This window comes from Alternaria viburni (assembly GCF_023758015.1).
Source record: "Alternaria viburni strain BMP 2772 chromosome Unknown scaffold_16, whole genome shotgun sequence".
In the NCBI taxonomy this organism is placed as follows: domain Eukaryota; kingdom Fungi; phylum Ascomycota; class Dothideomycetes; order Pleosporales; family Pleosporaceae; genus Alternaria; species Alternaria viburni.
In genome coordinates, this window is record NW_026055785.1 from 277,209 (window position 1) to 300,281 (window position 23,073).

The 23,073-nt window shown below is 48.5% G+C and overlaps 8 protein-coding genes across 8 annotated transcripts; 4 read left to right on the top strand and 4 right to left on the bottom strand.

Moving 5' to 3' along the window:
- Positions 1-388: 388 nt before the first annotated feature.
- J4E79_007426 (uncharacterized protein) lies at positions 389-1,910 on the top strand (the record flags this gene model as incomplete). The annotated part of the gene is made up of 2 exons (XM_049356292.1): positions 389-607; positions 660-1,910. 2 exons carry the CDS (start codon positions 389-391, stop codon positions 1,908-1,910), a joined length of 1,470 nt encoding a protein of 489 aa, XP_049209179.1.
- A 2,267-nt stretch (positions 1,911-4,177) lies between these two features.
- Positions 4,178-5,825, top strand: J4E79_007427 (uncharacterized protein; the record flags this gene model as incomplete). The annotated part of the gene is made up of 2 exons (XM_049356293.1): positions 4,178-4,183; positions 4,260-5,825. 2 exons carry the CDS (start codon positions 4,178-4,180, stop codon positions 5,823-5,825), a joined length of 1,572 nt encoding a protein of 523 aa, XP_049209180.1.
- Positions 5,826-6,509: 684 nt separating this feature from the next.
- J4E79_007428 (uncharacterized protein) lies at positions 6,510-7,331 on the top strand (the record flags this gene model as incomplete). The annotated part of the gene is made up of 3 exons (XM_049356294.1): positions 6,510-6,608; positions 6,800-6,982; positions 7,035-7,331. The coding sequence occupies 3 exons, from the start codon at positions 6,510-6,512 to the stop codon at positions 7,329-7,331; spliced, it is 579 nt and encodes a 192-aa protein (XP_049209181.1).
- A 70-nt stretch (positions 7,332-7,401) lies between these two features.
- On the bottom strand, positions 7,402-8,208 carry J4E79_007429 (uncharacterized protein; the record flags this gene model as incomplete). The annotated part of the gene is made up of 1 exon (XM_049356295.1): positions 7,402-8,208. One exon carries the CDS (start codon positions 8,206-8,208, stop codon positions 7,402-7,404), a length of 807 nt encoding a protein of 268 aa, XP_049209182.1.
- A 946-nt stretch (positions 8,209-9,154) lies between these two features.
- J4E79_007430 (uncharacterized protein) lies at positions 9,155-12,196 on the bottom strand (the record flags this gene model as incomplete). Its single annotated transcript, XM_049356296.1, has 4 exons — positions 9,155-10,205; positions 10,608-11,328; positions 11,836-11,967; positions 12,019-12,196. 4 exons carry the CDS (start codon positions 12,194-12,196, stop codon positions 9,155-9,157), a joined length of 2,082 nt encoding a protein of 693 aa, XP_049209183.1.
- A 1,837-nt stretch (positions 12,197-14,033) lies between these two features.
- Positions 14,034-14,522, top strand: J4E79_007431 (uncharacterized protein; the record flags this gene model as incomplete). Its single annotated transcript, XM_049356297.1, has 1 exon — positions 14,034-14,522. One exon carries the CDS (start codon positions 14,034-14,036, stop codon positions 14,520-14,522), a length of 489 nt encoding a protein of 162 aa, XP_049209184.1.
- Positions 14,523-15,622: 1,100 nt separating this feature from the next.
- On the bottom strand, positions 15,623-16,442 carry J4E79_007432 (uncharacterized protein; the record flags this gene model as incomplete). Its single annotated transcript, XM_049356298.1, has 2 exons — positions 15,623-16,204; positions 16,260-16,442. 2 exons carry the CDS (start codon positions 16,440-16,442, stop codon positions 15,623-15,625), a joined length of 765 nt encoding a protein of 254 aa, XP_049209185.1.
- A 1,227-nt stretch (positions 16,443-17,669) lies between these two features.
- Positions 17,670-17,912, bottom strand: J4E79_007433 (uncharacterized protein; the record flags this gene model as incomplete). Its single annotated transcript, XM_049356299.1, has 2 exons — positions 17,670-17,798; positions 17,871-17,912. 2 exons carry the CDS (start codon positions 17,910-17,912, stop codon positions 17,670-17,672), a joined length of 171 nt encoding a protein of 56 aa, XP_049209186.1.
- Positions 17,913-23,073: the final 5,161 nt, after the last annotated feature.

The following is a 23,073-nucleotide window of genomic DNA, read 5'->3' on the forward strand; positions in this document are numbered from 1 at the left end:
AACTTGTGGAGATTCTGTAGAAGGGTGCCTGACTGCTGAGAGCGACTTGTCGCTTTCAGATGGCCGGCGCTTGTCATTGGTCGGCGAGCAGCGGATTCCAGATGCCGCAGTGTCAGCTAAGGCCAACGCGCGTCTCGGCAAGCATCCCCACCCTGCGTCCGCTCGCAGGGGTATCGCCATGCACCCATATACATCGAGATACTGCCACTATGGACAGTATCGACACACATGCCCTATCCCCATATTTCCAGCACTTACTGCGAGCCTAAATCACAAAGTTGATTGCATTCACCAATTACTTACGACAATGGCCGGACTATCTTCTGCCGCAACAACCTTGGCCGGAGTGACGTATACATATAATGGATCGCTTCACCCGCGCACACGAATGCTGATAAACCACTTCTGCCTTGAGCTTGAGGAGGAGGTCGAGCAAAAGCTCATCAACGCGCGACTCGGAGTGGAGGACGTCTCGGAGGAATGGCTCCAGGCGCAGTTGCTGTTACGCGCTTTCGGGCGTCCCGGTGAAGAAGTCCGCCGAACGAAGCTTGACATGATCTCGAGTCTCGAGATTATCAACGCGATACTGGAGGACAAATACTACATCGTTAGTTTAACAATACCCATGTTTATTACCCATCACACTAACCCATGTCCAGCGCCCATTGGAGCATCTCCTTGAACTCTTCCACAATTTAGAGGAGGTTTGGGCCAAAGCATATCCTGAGCACCCAGCTTCAGAGAATTATTTCAAGAATAAAACGCGACACAACGCTTCCCAGTGCTGGTGCTTTGCTGCGCAGCAAAAGAATCTACTCATCGAAAAAACGTTGCCTGCCACGGTGACAAAGTCAAAGCCGAACGCGAGTCAGGCCGCACGACCTGCACCAGAAACGCAAGCCGCGAACGACGCCAATGTTCTCCAAGCACCCGCTGTATACAAGCGGCCACTACCGGACGCTGAAGATCTTGGTGAAGCTTCCGGCGGTTTGCACAAAAGACAAAAGCTCCCGTCGCCTACTCCTGAGTCTGATATCGATAACACGGAACACCCATTATCCTCGATCGAGCAAACTCCAGGCGCACCCCCGACGCCTCCAGAGCACGTGGACCATCTGCCCCTTCCAGTTGCGGTTCCTGTAAAAAGAGAAGTATCGTCAACACAAGAGCTTGCGGTTTCTGTACCTCAGTCCGAGAGCCCTCTATGGCGAGCGATTCTTGATGAACACAGCAGAACCAGGCTGCATAGGTACATGACTCAGATAGCAGGTACCTACATGGTACAGTGTCCGTTGCTTGAGACGAGACATCCAGATCTCGTCGGGCAACTCAACATCGTGATCAAGTACATTGGTGCTCCCTCAACTACGTCTGGCATACTCGAAGCTTACATCAACTTTGGCAAATTTGTTGGCCCGGCAGTACTTGGGCTCGACGATCCCCACCTCACAGAGTACCTTTGGGCCACAGCAAAAGAAAGACGGGGCCAACGTGGTCCTACTGATTACGTGAACGCCGAAGTTGAAAGACTTCGCGAGGCCGCACTAGATTTGGCTGGGCAAAGAACACCGGCACAGAAGAAGACTAACCTGAAGACTAGAAATCTTAGAGACATTCCTGCTCTTGAGATTGACACTTCCGAGTTACCCGATTTGTGTTTTGACGCTCGACTTGATAATCCGACCGGCGAATACTACGACTCAGGCACTTATCGCATCGCTCAGGGAGGAATCGAGTTCAGTGAGAGCGGTCTGTGTTTCGGCGGAACGATCAGGTTGCCAGAAAGTGCTGGAGGGGAGCTGAAGTTCAATGGTGTCAAGGTCTTCAACAAACATCGAGGTGACCTCCCGCAGAAGTGGGAAGATGTTCCTACAAGCAAGGTACTTCCGATGGAGGATGCTCCCTCATAGGTCCTCGGCGACTGTATACACGCTGGTGTTAATCTACTCATTTGAATATGGTGTTTAGCTTTTGCATGGAGTAGCTAAATGCCGCCGAACCCGAACAATCACGAACGAGAGTTGCGCATGCCCTGGTTTACCCAAACTGCCTCGGAAGTATGTACCACGCCCTGTATCCGCCGTTTCATCCTGTGCATTGGTCGCCGAACTTCAGGGTGGGCTCGCTTTCGGCCCGCCGCACTGACCCCGCTTTCCCGCGCGTCGCCCGACTTGATGCCTTTGACACCGGTGACCCACCCGTAGCGTCTATAGAAGCGAAGCACCGGATCTCACCGCATGCTTACATCTTTACTTGTTCCTCCTCCCATCAGCTAGTTTGTTGAGTAAATCCTGAGGTCGGAAGAGCAACGTCAGCACTTGATATGGTTTTACAAGCAGGTAACATTCCCGAGGTCGTCAAGCGCAGAATGTCAACATGTGCCGCATTCACGCCGGACTTGAGATCTGCATACAATTTTGACAGGCACCAAGGCGTGCACGGCTATTCAGAGTTCGGGAAATTCCCGATGATGGCTCTCGATCCATACTCGGTGACTTGAGCACCGGCAGGCCGCTGCGCACGTCTGCCGTTATACCTGTCACGGAGATCTGATGGAGAGCCGGAAAAAGATAACACCAAGGCATGTAAGCCCACGACCATTCTGCCTTGTCAAGTCTTCCTATCTTCATACACTCACTTGCTCCACTTTTGTTCTTCGCTTCCGCAAATCGATCTGAGACTACTGTCATCACGTGACGGCGATTTTCACTGCGGATCCGCTTGCAGTAATACTACTCCGAGTTCGCTCTCAGAACTGATCTACCCTGCGTCGTATTGCACATTCAGTCATCGCTTCACCGATCTTGTTCTCTCACCGTCGCGCCATCATTATGCCTGCTGCAACTCAATCTCTCGAGACCATGGTTCTCCAAGCCCATCGCGCGAAAGGCGTACGCTATCCGACAGCCTCTCAGAAAGAATGCTTCAAGACCTGGTACTCTTATGCGCTTCGTCAAGGTGAAGTCACGAAGACTTCCCCGAAAGTTATCGAGGAGCACGGAAAACATCTCAAGGAGATCAAAGAAGCGGCGCCGGGTGGGCGAACGTATCTTTGAGCTGGTATGTTTCTCAACCTACACGAAAGCTTGACACTGGCTTACTGACACGCTTAGACGAGGTTTTGACAAGTGTTTCAAATTCGCCTTCACACGATTTGGCGTCATCAATCTCTTTGCGAGTGTTTGGTTTTGTTGTACCAGCAGTGTGCTGATAATAGTTCGATCTTAATCCTTTCTTTGCGCGTTACACCGAATCCTTCCAAGCTTTCGTAACAACCATGTCTCCCCTAGCGAGCCGCAGCTAGTTTGACGCTTTATTTCACAACCTGTCTCCATATCTTCATCGTGTGGGCCTGTATCTCATTTATCACCGTAGTTTGCGAAGTCGCCGATCGTTACTTAATCTAGCCCCACTGTGGATACTAGCGCGCAAACTGCGTCTTTTGACGCTGTACGCAATCTCGTACACGCTTTCACCTCTCACGCTACCATCTCTTTGTCTTCCTTCGCTGCACATGAATTGTTGACTTTTTTTCGACAACCAAACCAAACAGCGAATCTCTGCATCAAGGTCAGGCGTCTAACAAGTTGCGCACTTCCCTTCACTCGCCTTGTCCTAGCCGCTGCTTGCAGCTTGCCCAGGCGGCACGCTCATAGCAATCACCAAGCTGCGCTACAAACGGCATCCCATAACACGACTTCAGTGGCATATCCAGGCGCTGTAGTCATTGTGAACACTGGATCATATACATGCGCTTCGCCACATACCTACCGTTTCACTGCTCTGACAATCGATTTTATGCTCCAACGGCGAGGCATGCATTCCAAACACGCCTCTATCTCCAACTTAATCTCTGGACATGATGGCTGCCATGATACCATCCCTTCCTAACCTTGGAAGACTGCAACCCCACTACGAAGGTTGTAAGCAGTACTCCCATGCGCATCGGCGCTCCTAGAAGATCTATCAAGATGTCACGACGCTTACACCTCGGTTGCATGGCCGGCTCACCTTCACCTTCACTATATCTCATCTGAACGATGAAATGGCGCGCTATTGTGCCATCACAAGGTGCGAAATCTCTGATCGGCGACCGCAACTACCAATAGAAGCTTCAGGATAACGCATGTGAAACGTGTGTGTATACTGCGAGAGAGAAGCGCGCGACCTGTCAACCATGGGGGTGAAATCTCGTCCCAGCCACTTTCAAAAACCTCCGCTACTCACTTCTACATAATTAAACCCACCGGAAGCCGCAGCTTTCTCCTTCTCAACTGCAACTCCCACATCCGCTGCCTGATCAGGACCAGTCTCAACTACAGCGCATATACACCGGCGCCCGCGATACAGTTTCCAAACCCGGAGGAAAAACCAACATCTACGAAAAGATGAGCGCTACTCACCTTGCCTCCGTATATATCCCAGGACAGCTTCGACGCCTCGACGACCTGCCGCCCGAGCTGATTGTTATGATCGCGAGGAGTACGAATGACGCCTCCGACATCTCATCGCTACGTCGCGTGAACAGGTTCCTGAGCGCGGTCATCCCCGCATGGGTTATTTCCGAGACGGCTTTCTATATAATGCCTACGTCCAGCAGTATCTCGAGGATGGCACAAGCAGTGCAGACCCAAAGCACCAACCCCAGCTGCAACCTAGGACGTGTTTCGGCGGTCATCTTCGAGAACGTATGGCCGACACCGCCTGATAAGTTTGGGCTCCATGGAGAACTCACGCAGCACGATGACTGGGAGGCCGACAGTGACGATGAGCTGCCGCCAAATTCGAACACCTATCTCCACTTCATAGATGGGTGCCATGAAGAGCGCGACTCTGCCCAGTTACGCGACTCCCTGGCACACTCACTGGGAAACTTTCATGGCGTCAAGGAAATGATCCACGTTCCCGGTTTCCACAAATCTCGACCAGCACAGGAGCGACCCTCCAGTGAGGAGCTCCTTCAGACAGTGCTGCTATATAAAGACCACGATCCGGAGGATTTTGAGGACGAGATGTGGACTCGCCGCCGCATGATGTTCGTGCCATATCCAGCATACCTCGGTCACGAATGCACTAGGATGTTTGATCACGCCGTTGATGCCGTTCTCCGCAACTCCATGCGGAAAGAGAAGCTCAAAGTCTACATCGAAACGCATTCAATCTGGGCATTGAGTGATGCCGATCCAAGCGCGCCACCGATACCCGCTACTCAGCTCGGACATGTACTTGCCATAAAGTACGTTGGTCATTACATGTCAATTCTGGATGCCATAGACCATGACTTGGGTATTCTGCACGATCAGAATATCAACACAGCATCGCACTACGCGGGTATAACGCATCTTTCCATTAGCGGAGATGGACTGGGCAACGAGGGTTCGGTACACATGGGGCTCTTGGGCGGCTCGTCACACTCTCCCGATTGGTCACGCTTGGAGACACTACACTTCGACGATACTCAGCAGAACGACAACTCCGCCGATTTCCTTCGCCAGCAGAAGTGTACCCTCGAACTTCACAACGTTTACTGGCTCGGAGATTCGATCCAACGTTTTTCCAAAGGCTCGTCACTTCGAGATGTCAAGGCTTCCGGTATCTTCGCCATTGAGGAGATCAAGGGGCATGCCAAGGGCGTCTGGATTGTGGCAAACGATCACAGGGAAGCCAACGAGATTGTGGTAAAGAATGCTGGGTGTTGCAAGCCAGTGGCATTAGGCCCTGCCGTCCCCTTCGTCTCGCCAAGCGATGTTCAGCGGTACATGGTGAAGGGAGGTGTCTTGCCGTTCAGCAAGGCGAATGTATGGGCAAAAGACTGGAAGTTGTAGAGTTTCATACATCTGTTGCAACTTCATCGTTCTTGTCGCATCGCCGCGTACGACAGCTACACAAGCGCTAGGTGTCGCAATCATTGATCACGGTTTGAGAAGATTGTTCTTGTTGGACATTGGATTTTCAGGCACTCGTGAAGAAAATTGGCTTGCTAAAGTCGGCTTCTTCCTTGTCTGATGGCTTGGTACGTCGCAGGAGGCGTGAGCGGGGAGTCGACTTAGGTCAGGTAGAATGGAAGCCAGTGAAAATACAAGTGCGAGCACATTTTGAGGTGAGACTTCACGGGCCAAAAAGCCCGGATATGTCAAGGAAACAACGCGTGAAGCACCCGACTCTGAAGATGCCCAGGTATGGCGACCCACGGGCGGCTGGACGCTATGGGGCCGAGGTCCTGGCAGCGCGTCATGCAGGTACCCACAGAGGCGGGGTACGCCTACTCACCCCAAAAGGGTGTCGTATCCCGAAATCCCGAATAGCATACACATCTTCTGGAACCAAGTAGATCATTAATCATTGCTTACCATATAGACTACGACCTTACAACGTAGGATCTGCTTTGCTCGTTGTTACTTAAACCTCCTTTTTTCCCCCACACCGAATTTGCCATCACAGCGATACTTCCACAACGAACTTCATCTACACCACACAGAACAACAACATACTACTATCCTACGCAAAAAATGGCTCCTCCTTCTTTCCGTGACCTTCTCGGCATGCCCGCCTCTACGGCTTCGACGAGCGACTCTGCTCTTCTCATCATTGACGCCCAAAATGAATATGTAAGTAATAACCCCTGTCTATCTAGCGGTCTACATGCTTCATCCCCTGAATCCTGAAAGACAACTACTGCCCATTTATCGGCAAGGATGGTTTCGTTTTGAATGCAGCGATTTATTGCCGAACGTTTAATATCCTCATTGCTCACACTCGCTCTCTCCTTGCCAGCCGCATCGCTAACTCTACCGACTAGTCATCCGGCGCTCTCACCGTAACAAACGCCGCAGCAAGCGGAAAGGTCATTGCCGACCTCCTCGACAAGTACCGCAAAGCAAACGGCAAGATCATCCACATCCTGCACCAGACACCCGAAGGCGCACCCGTCTTCACGCCTGGCACTGACCTGGCGGAAGAGTTCAAGGAGGTCAAAGCACAGGTACGCTGGCCACTAGAACCTCCTAGGGGAATTGTCGCTAATCTATGACCAGGACGGAGAAGAGAAGATCTGGAAAAACTACCCCGGATCCTTTGAACAGACATCTCTGCATGAGACATTAGAGAAGATGGGTGTTAAGAAGCTTGTCCTGACTGGTTACATGGCACACGTCTGCGTGTCCACAACTGCACGTGAGGCTTTCCAGAAGGGATACGAAGTCGTTCTGGTAGAGGATGCCATCGGCGACCGTGATATACCTGGTGTCAAGGGCGACGAGGTCACCAGGGTGGCGCTGGCAGAGCTGGCAGATGTGTTTGGCACAGTTGTCAAGAGCGCTGATATTAAGTAGACGAGCAAGAGCCATGAACTGAGACGATTGATCCTATACAATGACTGTAATAGAAATGCAATAGCGCATCTCAAGCGCCGACACCCCTCAGTACAGTGACGGTATGCACGTACCTCACCTTCCCACCCTCAATCCTTATCTCGTGACTGTCCGGCCAAGCTCCCAAGCTATCGAATTGGCAACTGACCTGCACACTACCAATACTCTCATCCATAACGTATCGCCTCATGCCATTCGCTTTCTGACTCCCTCCGTGCGGAAGACTCGCTCCACAAGGGTTGGTATACATGCTTCCCTCCACCCTCTCACATTGAGTGCCCCAGGGTATAGTGTCGGCAGCAGTGGCATTCGTCCACATGTCGAGGTAGGCGTCACCGACAGACTTGAGGAGAGCACGTGAGGGTCGCGAGGCGGTGGGAAGGGTAGACCACGATTCGGCGCGGATGTAGGAAAGGGTCTTCTTCGCGTCGAAGAACAGGTCGCCGGTTGTAGCCGCTACGGTATCGATGGAGCTGATGGACGACGTGTCGTTGTTCAGATGGCGGATTTGGGTGCTAACTACGTAGGGTTTGTTCCCAGAAGCGCTGATCCACATTGTGTAGCTGGCGCATGCTTCGGTGTCGGTGGATGAGCGGTTGAGGTCGATGACGAAGGGCGTTGAGAGGAGACCAGTCGTAATGTTGGAAGCCTTGTTGTTTTGCAGATATGTGAAGTTCGTGGGCGCGAGGCTGAGACTGCTAGGAGAGCCCGCAACCTGAGCCGCTAGATAGGACTCTGCGGCTGCAAGAAGACCTTCGCGCGTACATTCGGCCGATGATTGAGTAGCTGAGAGTACTCCGACTGTAGCCGTCAGCCATAGATGAGACGAGAAATGCATTCCGTCAGATGTGATGAAGGCTACTCGTAAAGTATCGAGACCTTGACATGACTATATAGGAAAGTTATATATCATTCCAGACATCATCGCATTCGCGAAGACTGCCGAAAATCTCAAGGGAGTGATGCCGTTGTGGCGGATAATTGTTGCTTGTCTAGGATGTCAATCTAAACCAATGCCTCTTAGTGGTACGCTCAAAGCGAGTTAATGTGCTTGTACTGTGTTTTATACCTGCCGTTATGATCTGTCCGGTAGTCTGGCAGTTGCCGTCATCGAGTATCCGAGCTGGACAGCGTATTGATAGTCTTGTATTGACCCTCTGGAGCAGATACGATGCAAGGCATTTTGCCTTGTTCGTAAATGAGTTCCGCTTGATCGCTTCCACGTTTCGCAAGATGTGCGGCTGTGTTCAGTCTTCGTTCAGCCTTCGTTCTAAGGTTGTTCAAAGTAGCTCATCTTGGATAATTTTGGGAGAAGCCCCATGGTGTCTGATATGGCGAACGTGAGCTGTGGTGTCGCGATCATGCCAGGTTCATCGTAGTCTCACTCCTGCACAGGATGCTTCAATAAGACAAGCATCGGCAGGCGCGGCGGGCTTGAAGTCATGCTCGAAATATTCTGTACAAGCCAATGGCGATGATATCGAATGGCTCAGAGTCGCGTGGGTTTCTGAGGTTTACCGACAAGTCCGTACAATTGATGGTGCAACCCGACGGGAGGAGAGGCGCGCAACCCCGCGCGACATGAACGCGTCGCAATCCGCCAAGCCTCCAGGAACACGCTAACGGCGACCAGTGAGCATCATCATTCGAAAGTCATGCTGGTATCCTTCTACAATTCAGGTATGCGTTCAATATCCTTATCTTTCTGAATCGATACAAGGATGCTAACTTCATAAAGCACATAAAATTAAGATGGCTCGAATGGCCCCACCTACGCAATGCCATCAGCGCGCGTTACCTCTTCCACCGCCCCAGCCAGCGAGAGCCCATATGCCCTTGACCAGCGCATCCTCTCCGTCGTGACCTCGCAGACTCATCCGGTTCTTCTCCAGCTGATGCCTTCGTAACTCGTCGTATACCCCCACCAAAACCTCCTTGAGCTCGTCGCCCGGCTTGCCCTTCCAAGCCGCCCCTCCTCCACCAATCTTTGTACAACAACGCTCAACCACAAGGTTCATGATCTCATGACGCTTGGTGGGATATGGAATTGGTGCAGGGAAGTGAGCGATACTCTGGCTTATGAACACGGTATAGAGGTGCAGCAAGGGGAAGTAAGGCGAATCGATCTGTTGGGAGGCTTCGATGATGTAGCGCCACGATATGTCTACTTCGCCGATAGGTAGACAGGCATTTGCGCGCCAGACTAGTCTGTTTGCGCGTGGGTTCTTGGTCAGCCATTTTGGTAGCACAGCACCTGCGCTGGCCATCAAACGTGCAAGCCGAACCAACGGGATCGCGAGACCAGTCGCTATGTTGGGGCGGCCCAGGGAGTCCCAAGATGCGGCCACGAGATTGTAGCAATCCAAAAGAGAGTCTGGCCGCCGATCATCGGGCGCGTTAGTGCGATGTGCAGTGTTAATCAGGGCCGGGATGATGGCTTGGTCGAGAATGGAGGTTACCGTGAAGGCACCGGTGGGCTCTCGCTGCCAAAGTATCTCCAGGCCAGACCATATCTTCATCATGAAAGCATGGAGGCGTTCCGGCGGCTGGTCGCATATTGCTTTCCAGATTGAGGCAACATCGAAGGTTGCGCGTGGGTTTGGTTTGGGGACCACGACGTAACGGCAAGTTGGACAAGCATTTGAGTTTCCCCTACCCTCCTTCAGCCACTTCTTGATGCACTCATGGCCGAAGATATGCTTGCAAGGCAGCGCCGCAGGCTGATGGGTCGCGCTGAAGTGCTCGGTGCAGATGTTGCAAGTGTCTGCGGGATGCAGTTGCGTGTTGAGGAAGTTGTCCATGCCTGCTTGAACGAAGGCTGCAAGTTGGTAGAGACTGATTCGAGCAGCTGGCAACTCAGGGCTTGCAGTCGATAGACATGTTCGTGGAAATGCATCAGGTGGGTGAATCTGTTTGCAGTGAACGAGCGATTGTGAAGGAACAAAGGCATGTAAGTTTGCGACTTCACGCCTCTGTCGTGTGAATTTGAGATTGAATACAAGTAGCTAACTCATAGGAAGACACTGGAAACAGCTTCCGGCTTCAGAAGAGAACTTTGTCGTGAAGGGAAATCTGGTCGCATGCACTGCGAACCTGGTCGGCCATTCTACCCTCGGCGGCAGGATTAAACGTGAAGAGCCATGTGGGCTTCTTCCATAAACGCCGCAATGTCTCTGGGGCCTCTGAGGAGAATGTGGCGTCAGTCACGGCTTCCATCGCCATGCAGGGTGCTTCCACTCAAGGTTCGCGATCTCGTCATCTGATAATGATGCGAGCTCTGTATGAGCTTCTAGCTGCCTCCTGTCCCTCTTCCTGTTGTCGCGGGTCATCCAGAGCTTAGTGAAGATCGCCACGACGGTCCATGTCACTGCGCAACCCAAGTTGATCCCATTTCCAATGGCATAACGGGGAGAGTCGCCAGGTAGATAAGTCCAACTGGCGATCAGGGCGCCAACGTATCCAAAAAAGACGTTGGTTCCAATGGCAATGCTACGCGCAGAGTCAGAAAGCACGTTTGCGCTGACTTGTGCGTTCGTCATGGCAGCCAACGAGAAGCATGTTGATGCGCAAAGGAAGATAGCCGCATATCGAACACTTGCGTTCATCGTCGCAAGGAACATCGCATACCCAGCAATTACAAAAGGGCCCGTGAATGCAATGAGCGTCTGTCGAGAGTTCATTTGCCAGCTTACGGTCGTGATCAGAATAGTGCAGACCACACCCAGAACGTACGGCGGCACTGTCAAGAGCTGCTGTTGGACGACGGTGCGAGCTGGGTAAATGGTACGAACGATCGTCGGCAAGAAGAACGAAATGGCTATGACAGTTATGCTGTCAAGCAGGAAGATGAACGATGTCGCAAGCGTGATTGGGTTGGAGAAGCCGCGTCGAAGCTTCAAGGTATCGATCTTGTCGAGCAGTTCGGTCTGGTTGAGACGCTCGGATTTTATCCTGCCAACTATCATCCGTATCTCATCTTCGGTCATCCAGCGTGCAGTGTCCGGGCGGTCAGTCAGTGTGAAAAAGGCCACGACAGAAAGGCACATGGTAACGATGCCTTCGATCGCAAAGATCCTTTCAACTGTTATTCAGGGACTTGCAACATACAGGCTATTTGCTTACATTTGCCAACCATCGAAGAAACCGACGGAGCTCAAGTTCAGGATAGCCGAAGCGATCATGCCACCGAAAGCTCCCGCGAGAGGGGCCATGGACAACCACAGCCCAAGACGAAAGGTCAATTCCGACCTTTTGTACCATCGTGAGAGGTAGTAAACGCATCCAGGCATTACGCCGGCCTCGAAGATCCCAAGCAGGAATCGAACAGCACACGCCTGAGCGCGGGTTCGTACGAAGGCTGTCGCGATAGACATGGCACCGAAGCCAAACGAAGTCATCGGCAGAAACCATCCAGGGCCTACTGCTATATCAGAATTGAACAAAGCGCTCTATTCATCGTGCGCACCGATCAGTTTGCAGCAGAGCGTTGCTGGCATCTCGAAGACTATGTATGACACGTAAAACGCCGATAATACGACGTTGTAGTCATATCCCTCAAGCTTGAGATCCTCCTCCATGCCAGCTATACGGGCGTTGCCTGTTGTGATCAGTCCGTGGGCATAAACAAGCCATGCGCAAACGGCCTTACCGATGTTCGTTCGATCGATGAAACACAAGAGATACAGTACAATGACGGTAGGCAGAACGCACAGGTCGACTTTCATCAGTAGCTTCCTTTCTCGACTGCTTGTCACATTGTTCGAATTCGGCTCATCGTGACCTGCGTCGACCTCAAAGGTCATCTCACCGGCGTGCTCCCGGTCCATGATTGCAGATTTGAGAGTAAGTTTCAACGCGAAAAGCGATTGAGAAACGGCGCTGACATGCTTACAAAGGTGGGGTACTAGCTTCCGGATGAATCGATCCTGGCTTGCATGGTATCCATGTCTGACAGCGGGTGGCAGCAACTCCAGCTGCAGTCTGCGGTCGTACGAACCAGATGCTAGCCGCAATCGGACTAGTGTTTGAACAACGAGACATCTACGACTGCGCAGCAAACGTCCATGTCTTTGTCACCAACATTTGCCCACACTACAGCACTAAATTTGATCCAGAATGTCAAGCCTACAACAATTCACTCCCACAAGCAACAAAAGAAGCTTCGCCACAGGCCCCAGCTCGAGTCGCGCAACTATCGCAATCCAGCCTGGTCGATGGATGTTCACTCGACAGCGATCCAAATCGTAAAACCCCAAACGCTTTCACACACTGTTCGTGAAAACTCAAAGAAGCCTCCGCGCACCCGTCTAACTGAGCGGGTGTCAGTTCATTTCCTTGACAATTTACTCCAGCCATTAAACCAACTACCCGGCGTCCGAGCTCAACCTCGACCTTAGTTGGACCGACCGAAATCTCACTCCGCTTACGTCATTTCTGAAGTTCTCGGCTGGGCCGCGACCCCGTTCTCAAAATGCCACGCAGGGTAAAAAAGTCTCATGTCTTCGCGACAAAGTCTCGGCCGAAGCGGTCAAACACTGCTCTGAAGCAGAAGCGACACTTGCCATCCAATACACCGCCTACCCTCGAACCCTCCTTCGACACAGAAGAACCAAAAGAATCGTCTGAAAGCGGAAGATCGTCGACAGTATGCTCTGAAGTCTCAAGTCGTGATGGCCTTTTTCCTGAATCGTCTACGATGGCCACAACCCCTTCGATGAGTGTAGAATTACGGAAAGTCTCTGCAATATCGGACTCTAAGTGTATTGTTTCCAAAGGCGCGCTATGCAGTACCGCCTGTTCTTCATCCTCCGATTGCGCGAGCGATATGTCCGCAGTTTCGGAACACGAGTCGCGTCCACATGAGCCAGAAGCTGCTACCTCAGATATCAAAGACTTTACGGAGCACGCCGCAGAGAATTCGGACAAGCGAAAGCTCTCAAAAACTCCAATAGGACACATAAGCGACAACCACCATACCACATTAGAGCCGATGAACCCGTCTTCCATGCGCCGCACGAGAAGCACTTTCAAGTCGCTAGGCCCGAGCATAATATTCAACTCGCTCTTCGGTGGTAGAGATGATCTTGTATCGACTCCCATTCCGTCCTCCCGCCAGCCTCCTGCAGCTAAACCTGCAAAATCGGAAGTTGAACAGGTTCCAGCATACGCGACAACTACACACGCTGCGTGGTTTAGTAGCCCGGCCAACAAAATTGTACGTGGTGTACCGATGGGTATCTCGCGAAGCGTCGCCGAACTGCAGCGTACTGCGCGGCCCACGACTCCTGTGCTGGATCTCGAGACGTCGGTCTCCGCTCTTCCAGCGCATCAGTAATATTCGACTGGCAGCGTCGCAAAGACCTTGGTCACATCTTCTACCATGATATTCTCTGCGTTTGATCTTCGGGTTTGGTACGATGAAGCATTATGAGTGCCGTGAGTGGCTCGCTATTAGGGGTCTTCGCCAGAACATGAGAACCATGGTTATACATTTGAGTCAACACATGAGATATTTTTAATAAATGAACACGCTTCCGGTCATTGCTTTTTCAACAACCTCATTCCCGAATACCAAGCCTACTCTCAAACAAAATCCCAAAAGTCACGTCTAAATCACAAGCGCATCCAAACCACGCCCACGCCCACGCCCACATACCACCCACCATGTCAGGCATCTTCAGCACGCTCGTGGCCTACTTCAAGATCACACCAGAGAAGCCAACATTTCGCATCACCGCACTCGTCGCACCCGCAACGTCACAGCAATACTTCTCCGACTCCAGTTTCTCACACGCCGATCTGATTGGCATCAACGAAACCATTACCTTCGATGTCGACTGCGATGTAATCCCCAAAAGCATTCGCTGCAACTGCCTAGCCTCGGGACGCGAATGCAAAGCAGAGTACCTGAAGGAGCACTACGTTATTGAGTGGGCAGCGGGCAGTATCATGGAGAACGAAGAGGTGGAAATTGGAGGAGAAACTGTACGCAGGGAGAAAAAAGGGCGGCCTAAGATTTGGGAGGGTTGGTGCAAAGATGGTGGCATGGTTTATCTGAGCCCTACGGAAAGGCTGAGGTGTATTGAGGGCTATGATGAGCATGTGAGGGAGGAAAGGGAGAGTGATCGGTTGAAGAAGGCGAACTCGTTTTAGTTGGGTCAGGCTACTTGGTCTGCAGTCTACAGCGATATGGAAACGTTCAAAGTAGGTGACTTAATGTCGATGTAGGCTCCAGACCTATTCAGCTTTTCCCTTGCATGAGGTGCCTTCTACAATCTGGTACTGCCGAATGGTTGTGAGTGCGCAAGCGGATTATTCACGGCAGTGTTAGCGCATTCCCAATCACCAATCAAGCATTCACCATTGTCTCACACAACGCATTCGTTTGTCGACCATAGCCTCTTCACACCGTGCGTCACATGCGAACACTGATACCATCAAGTCTTTGTTCAATAACCGTATACATGGACACAGCTGCTTCTACCTTATCATTCCTCGTATCCGGTCTGCTGATACTGCGCCACCTTGTCTCGCGCAAAATTTCCCAGGACTTTTTGACTGTCCACATACTCTCGTAGTCAGGCAAACTACGCCCGAAGTCGGATATGTCGGCTTACTTTGATCCTCTAGGCGAAACGGAGCCGAGCACCACGAAATACACCTTGACAGTCCTGATTCCACCTAGACCGCCGCCGCGCTGGTTGCCGAGCATATTCAGCAACAAACCGTCTGCAAACACAGATCTTGTGGCTGCCGGGCACAAAATTCCTGCATCGAATACCAATCCCAACTTTGATCTTTTCGAACTCAGAGACATCGATGTTCTAGACACCAAGACAGTCATTATACGAAGCGCATGGTTTCCATGCGATATGAGGTGCGCGCATGTTGAGAAGGGATACGAGTGTAGAGAAGGCTGCTACTTTCTTGAGAAGGGTGGGGACGTGGCAAGATGGCGATGCAAAAGGGAAGACTGTGAGGGACACGTGTACTGTGGGAAAGTCATGACGGATGATAAAGGAAAGAGCTGCTTTGGTAAGGAAGGAGAGAGAATGGTATGCTTGGAGAAGAGACCAGAGACAGATTCTTAGAGACCTTTGGCATGATAACAATACGACAAGTGAATAGACGAATCAGGATGATATTATAAGCGTGTGTATTCAGTGACGATGCGTAGATGCATAAAGGGTATTCGCTAAGCCAGAACTCGTTTGAAATGCGCAGATGAAAGCGACTGTCTCGCTACTAAACTTTTACAAAAAGAAAGCGGCAACTGCGGCACCAAGACCAGCCAGAGCTGGGACTTGGACCATGTGGGCAGCACCAGTGGCTACTTCCTCAGGACCGCTGGAGGTGGCGGAAGCTCCAGAGCTAGCAGCAGATTCCGAGCCAGTGCTTGCCGCTGCGTCAGAGTCGGAGCCGGTAGCAGTGGCAGATCCAGAAGCTGCGGATGTGACAGTGGAACGGGACGCTGTTACGGAAGCGCTGCCGGCCGATACTGATGCGGCCGCTGTGGCACTGGGAAGGGAGTCACCGCCCTCGGTGATGACGACGGCGAACAGGTCGAAGTAGCCTTCGGGGAACACTGTACTGAAAGAGAGAGCGGCATCCACACCGTCCGGGCAGAGGGAGGAAGCGTATTCTGGGTCAGCGCATAGAGAGCTCATTTCAGATTCGAGGCCAATGGTAGTTTGGGTGCAGGTTGCCTCCGCTTCGTCGGTGTTCTGGCGCGAGCATGCGCCGGAGACGGTCACCGTCACGCCGTAGTGGTCATTGGAGGCGTCATATTCATAGTAGGTGTTGCCTCCGACAGTGATGGTCGAAGGGACATCGGCCTAGTCGCAACAGATCAGTGAATGTTATCGATGATTTCAACTCGTTGTTACGTACCAGTGAGTCGTCGAGGGTTATACCCTGCACAGCCACAGACATGATAGTGCGGTCGTTGTCAACGCTGACCACAGAACCCTCGTACGAAATGCCCATATCGCCTAGACCGGGCATCCAGACCTGAGCGGTCGTTTGAGCCGCAGCGTAAGAGGCGAAAAGCGCCACGGAGAGGATCTTAGACATCTTGCGGTGTTGATTGAGACGAGCAATGTGGGGTATAGTGACAAGTATTAAATAAGAGTCTTGAAAAAGATTGGCAACGAACGACAGGCAGTAACGAGTGATGCTTGGCGATGAAGAAAAGGTTCGTCGAGTATGGGATATCTAGTCTACTTATTGGGGAGATTCGGAGGCTGATCGCTTAACTGACAGCGCATGATGCGGCACGCCTAACCGGGCGGCGCAGGCCCCCTAAAGACCACCAAGCCGCCTTTCTAGGCACACCGGCATCTGATATGGTCTAGCTGCGTCTATTCGTGCGACTGTTGCCTAGGAGAAATTGCGCGCAAATCCTCCGCAATTTTCGTCGAGTCAAGCCGAGTATGCTGTGGAGTGACGTTGATGTTGCTTGGTGATGCGCACTCGAAGCCATGAGTTAGAGCTGCCAAGTTCTCGTACTCGGTCAGCCAGATAGTTTACTGTTGAATGCTTGCCATGTTCAAAGATACTTCGTCTTCACGCGTGTAACCTCGATGCACTAATGACGATTCGTGTGTGAGCTAGACTTGACAGACGGAAGAGTTTGTGGCTTGCAGCATGGCCCATGCATGTTTCGGTGCGGCGCTCTCTGGGCCAGTCCATGGGTAGCGACCTTACCGGGACCGCAAGCGAGGGCACATATGTATGCCAGCCCTATGCAGGCTCTAGTTGTTCGGGAAGGCCGCAATTTAGAAAGTGCGCGATTTGGGAGAGATTTTGCGAGGTGGAGTTCGGGATGAAGTGGGAGAAGCGGATGCGTCAAGCGCTGCTGACATAACCCGAGCTCAGAATTGTCAGAATGGTGGCAGGCGTCTCCACGAGCTTTCTGGTCGTGTGTATCGTCACACAACACATCCAATCCTTCGTACGATAACGCGCATTGTGGAACTAAGTGTGCATTACAAATTGTGTAAATTAAGGGAAAAATCAAGGGTATCGCGCTCGCAAAAGCAAATGCAACGCAGCACAAACGCCAGGCCTGCCATACAACCGTCTCAGCCATACCCGCCGGGTGTGACAAGCTCTTCCAGCCCAACAAAACCCCGAATTACTACCACCGTCACACGGTATACCACTCTGCCTTCACGTGCCCCTTCGATATTACCGCCCCGTCGACGCGCATAGGTGTTGGGCTCGAGGTCGTTTGGGAGACCGTAGTGTGGCATCGGCCTCGTCCTCCATCAGTCGCGGATCATAGTATTCTTGGCCACCTCAGGCGTCGTTCTGGTAGTATTGAGCTCCACGGCGCATACCACTCGAAAAGTTGTAGTCATCGTCGTCGTCGTCCCTCGCGCGAAGGAGATCCTTGGACCAGCCCTGGAAGGGCTTCTTGAGCATCGACTTCAGAGACGAAGAAGTCGCAAGTGCATGATGCATGCTCGGTGAGGATGAGCGTTCAACTGGCGCCGTCACGGAAGAGCTGCGGCTCGATGGCTTGGATGTTTGCGCCACCATGTTGAGGGTATTGGGATTGAGTGTGAGATTGGATATTTGAAGGAATTGGAGACTTGTAGGTTCGGAACGAGAGAGAGAATGATTGCTAACGTTCGCTTGCTTTGACAGATACGCTCCCCCGAACTGTCGGTCTGGCGCCTCACTATATACTTCTCCTATCGCAAAGTCGAAACGCATCGCTCCCAACAATTGTTCCGCCGAGTCATCACCGAAAAACCTCATACCGAAAGACTGCATACCTTGATAAGAAGGACCCACTGCAGTCTTGCATTTTCAAGACTGTAATTACGATCATTGGTCAAGAAGCATGTTTTCATGATCTAGCCTGAGTAAAGCATTGCACATGTGGCGAATCGGGTACAACTCGGACTTTCGGAGGCGGTCGGCGGCTGAAATCGGGACACTTCGGAATGCACGAGACATAAGAAACCGCCAAGCAACCGGACGATCACAAGCTTGTCAAGACAACATGACCAAGTGGGAATGGCAGAATGATATTTTCTAGTCTTGGAAGTTTTGTCTTCTTGTACCAGAATCCAAGACAGGACTGCGACAAAGACCTATGGTCAGAAAACTGTCTGGCGATGACCCGCGACCACTTGAACAGTCATGTTCAGCGCAGGGTCACAATAGCTGCCAGCGCTGCTGATATTGAAAAAGCCATTAGATAGTAGACTTTAATTTGCTGCGCGTGCGCGGTGTTGTCCGCAATAACGCTCCGCATCGCAAACCGGTCATTCAGTCTCATCCCCTCCTGCCATGAATCTATTCAGAGCTGTCCTGGCTTCGTTTATTTGAATCATTTCTGCCTCGTTTTGCTCTCTGAGAATTGCCAACATCTCAAATAGTTCGTTGATTTGTCTAGCGAGTGATGGAGGATGCGTGCTCGATGGGTTCCGATGGATCAGCCGTATGATCGGCCCTGCAAATATCGCATACATCGTCATGCTCAACGTAGTGGTCATCCTGGAGGTTGTCTACACTCTCATCGAAAAAAGCGCTAAGGCGCGCATCGATGGCAATGTCGTTGGACATACTGCTCAGCCTCAAGGTTGAGGTGAGCGAAGGGGGTGGTGTATGAGGAATTTGAGTTGAGGGTAAAGCTTTAGTGATCGTGGCTAGTGGTTGAGTAGAAAGAAGGTCTATAAACAGGTGCCAAGTTTAGGTTAGCAGATCCATCGTGAGAAGCACGGCTACGACGGTTTCCTTCTTCCCCCATTTCACTTGCGCCGGACCTTCCAAGCATGAGTCACACACAAGAAAGGCCATGAGTACCGGGTTTCTAATCGCAGCAACTCAAGAAACCAAATAGAAGAATCTGGTTGATCACAAGAGCAAGGTCACATATAACAGATGTACAGTTGAGGCGCTGGCCTCGGCTTCCATCGTATTTAAACAGAGGCTGTAGTGTTACTAGTTCACTAGCACAACTCGATCACTTTCGAGTACCTAGATAAGCCCTGTTCACGTTTCGGCCACTGACAAGGTTGATGGAACTAGCTCGGCTCTCTTTCATTCCCGTTCCTTTGAACGTTGCACATTGAAAGGCACGCTTTTTCAAGCCGCGATTGCGTGGTTTCCAAACGTGTTTTCCCGTCCAATTGCCGCTGCGCTTCTTCCTATTGACATTTCTGGCCAGATCGACCCTGTGTCAGCTTCCGTCTACGCAACGTCTCTTTAAGTGCACCTTATACAGGGACAAAGCTAAACAGGTCTAGAGCCTACATTAACGATAGACTATCTATCTTGTATGCTTCTATGTTAATGTAGGCTGCAGGCATGTTTAGCTTTTTTTCTAGTCGACGTGAGTGTGATGACTGCGATCTCGCTTATTTAAGTAGTACCTTGTGCGTATAGAATACCGTCGCGCGCACCGTAGGGGGGTTGTTAGGGGTAGGATATTATAAGAATACCTAAATTTTCTAAGATAGCTTTCGCGCGCAATAGGTCCCTATTTTTTATTTATAAAAGTAAAAGCTATTAGAGGCGTAATTAATATTAAATTTTAAGCCTGTTAAAGCAGGTAGTGCCTTCTATTCTAAGGTAGAAAGGCAGTAATACTACTACTACCTCTACTACCTCTACTAAAACGTTAATATAAGTAGTAGAGATATTAAGAGTAGCTATAAATAGTAAGTTCTAAGTATACTAACGCGCTATACTCTCTAAGTATACTTATAGCTAAATTTATAGAATATTTACCTACTTATAGCCTGCGTATATTTAATTCTTAGTATATCTTACTAATAATTACTATTATAATACTATAAAAGTACTTAAGAGTAACCTCTATTACTATTTATTAGTAAACTAATAATTTTATAGTAAAAGCTAGTCTAAAAAGAGTAAGGTCTATTACTAGTATATAAAAAAACGTATTTTAAAAAAATTAAAATCTTATATTTAGAGGTATAAGTGTTAGACAGGCTAAGGCTTAAGTTCTTAGTACTACTACCTTTAGCGTAGTAGTTAAAGCTTTTAAAATTTAAAGTAGTAAAGTAACTATTTTATAAATACTAATATTTACTTATAGTAAGAAGAATTATAATATAATTATATATTCTTAATAGCTTATAACTAACTAAGCTATAGATTATAAAGTAATAAAATGCTAAAATCTTAGCTTACAAAATTATACTTCTACTATATATATACTCTCTATCTTTATCTCTATCTCTATTCTTATTTTTATTTTTATTTTATAGCTTATAGTAAAATTAAAGATCTAAAGACTTATTAAAGATATAAATAGTAGCTTAAATCTAATACTAAAAGCTATACTAATATATATATTAAATAAGCTCTTAACTATATTCTTACTATACCTCTTTTATAAGTTCTTCTAGTGTTAGTAAGTCTACCTAAAGCTAATCTTATTACTAGTTATATTATCTTACTACCTTACTAAAGCTTAATTAAGCCTTTTATTATTAATTAATTATTTTTTTCTTAAATATATTACTACCTCTATAAGTTCTTTTAAAGTTATTATTTTAAAAGCTATTATAGAGACTATTATAAACTACTATATTTATACTATACTAAAAGCTATTATAAGCGCTCTAAAAAGCTACTTTACTAGTATAAAGCTATACGCTAGACTTATTAACGTTTTTATTACTTTTATTTTTATTACTTCTATCTCTATTATTTCTACTATATATATAGTTAGCGTAAGACTTTCTATTATTCTTTTTTCTATTTTTACTTTTAAAGAGTTTATTAGTAAGATATATAAGCTCTTTAGTAGTTATAGTTTCTTATTTAGAAGAGAAATAAAATAAAAAAACTATTTTATTAACTATTTTACTAAAAGAATACTTTTAATTAATTATACTATTACTATTTATAACTAAGTATATAAAGTAAAAAGTAAAGTAATACTACTTTTCTTTTTAGCTTTATAGAAAGCTATACTTTAGTAAAGAAATATTTTAGCTAAAATACTTTGTAAAAGTAATAAAAGCTAGTATAGTAAGAATATAGTATTTATAAGTTATTTTATATAGTAAGATACTATTTATTAGATAGTAGCTATAATAAACTACTATAACTTCTATTAAGATCTAGACTATAAAATAGTTATTATATTATAGTTATTAGCTAGTTAGAGAATAGATACTATAAGGCCTAGTAAGTACTAGTATTTCTATTACTATTATATTATCTTACTAAGTAATTAGTATAGTATATAGTTCTTAACTACTACGTAAACTACTTAGAAGTATATAAATATATATAGTTATAGTTAAGTATTAGTACTAATAGTAATATATACTAAATATCTTAAAATCTTAAAATCTTCTAGCTATTCTAAGATAGTAGCTAGGCGTCTTTTAATATCTTTTTACTAAACAGAGTCTACAAAATTAGGTATAAGGTACTACTCTCTATTACTATTATAATAGATATTCTTATATAATAGATATTAGATAAGTATTTTCTAAGTTACTTATTTTTTAGTTAATAGCTATTATTTTATATTATAATATTATAGATAATAAAGCTTTAATAGTAAGACTTTAGATAATAGGCTCTTAATAGTACATTATTAATTTAATAGTCTATTTAAAGCCTTTTAACTCTCTAGTCCTGCGCGCTATAGTAGTAATGTATTGCGGGGGTTGTAAGTGGCTTGTCGCTCTGAGTTATGACAGTACTAGTGGATAAAGTAGATGGCAACCAAAATACGGAATCGCACACGCCATCAAGGGCTCTCCCATGGCACGAGTCTAGAAAAACGTATAGCCGCCAAACCTTGCTTACTATGTGTGTGAAGTTGGATCTCACGCTCGGTCATTAGTCGTGAACTTCCAGCATTTGGTTGCGGACTACCATCTTCCCTGGACGGGGATTGGTCTTCTGCAACGTACCAGATGTAATAGAGTTAGAAGTAAAGTCCAACACTTATAGCTACCTCGGTTCTTGATGACTTCGGAAGATGGAGGCACGTGCGCGCAGTGAACCAAAGTTGAGTAGGCGACACCATGGTTATATTTGCTGATACTTTGCTCAAAAGACGAGGTGCTATATTATATATAGCACAAGCCGCATCTGTATACAACATATTTCTTGATAGCGTTGCATCGTCACAATTTTCGCCATCCACCGGCCACCCAATATATTACAATGTCTACTTCTCGAACCGAAACCCACATGTTTGGACGATTTCCATACATCGTCCTCCAAGACAACTACTTCCAAGAACACGAAACCGTATGCATCATCTGCTACAACGACACAACAGCTGATTTCGAGCTACAGGATGCGACCCCGGCGACTCCCGACCCCGAAAACAACATCCGCGCTATATCGCCAACATCAACCATTCAGCTTGGCGTTTGTCAACACGTTTTTCATGAGAGGTGTCTTGTAAAGTGGCTTCAAGATCAAACGAGTCGTTTTCTTCATGGCAACTGTCCCATGTGTCGCAGGATGCTCATCTTCAATCCGACTTTGCGACCACAAACTGCTGACCGACTACCGCGCATCGGAAGCGTCGAAAGCGTCCGAATAATGGTTGAAAATAGAGCAAGGTTCATCGCGGGTATTCAAGCTCGGATACAAAGAGAGGAGGGTATGAACGAATTACAGTAAATACATTCTGATAAGATGGGGATCGACATCTGTGTCCTAGAGTATGCACCGGATCTGTTGCGAA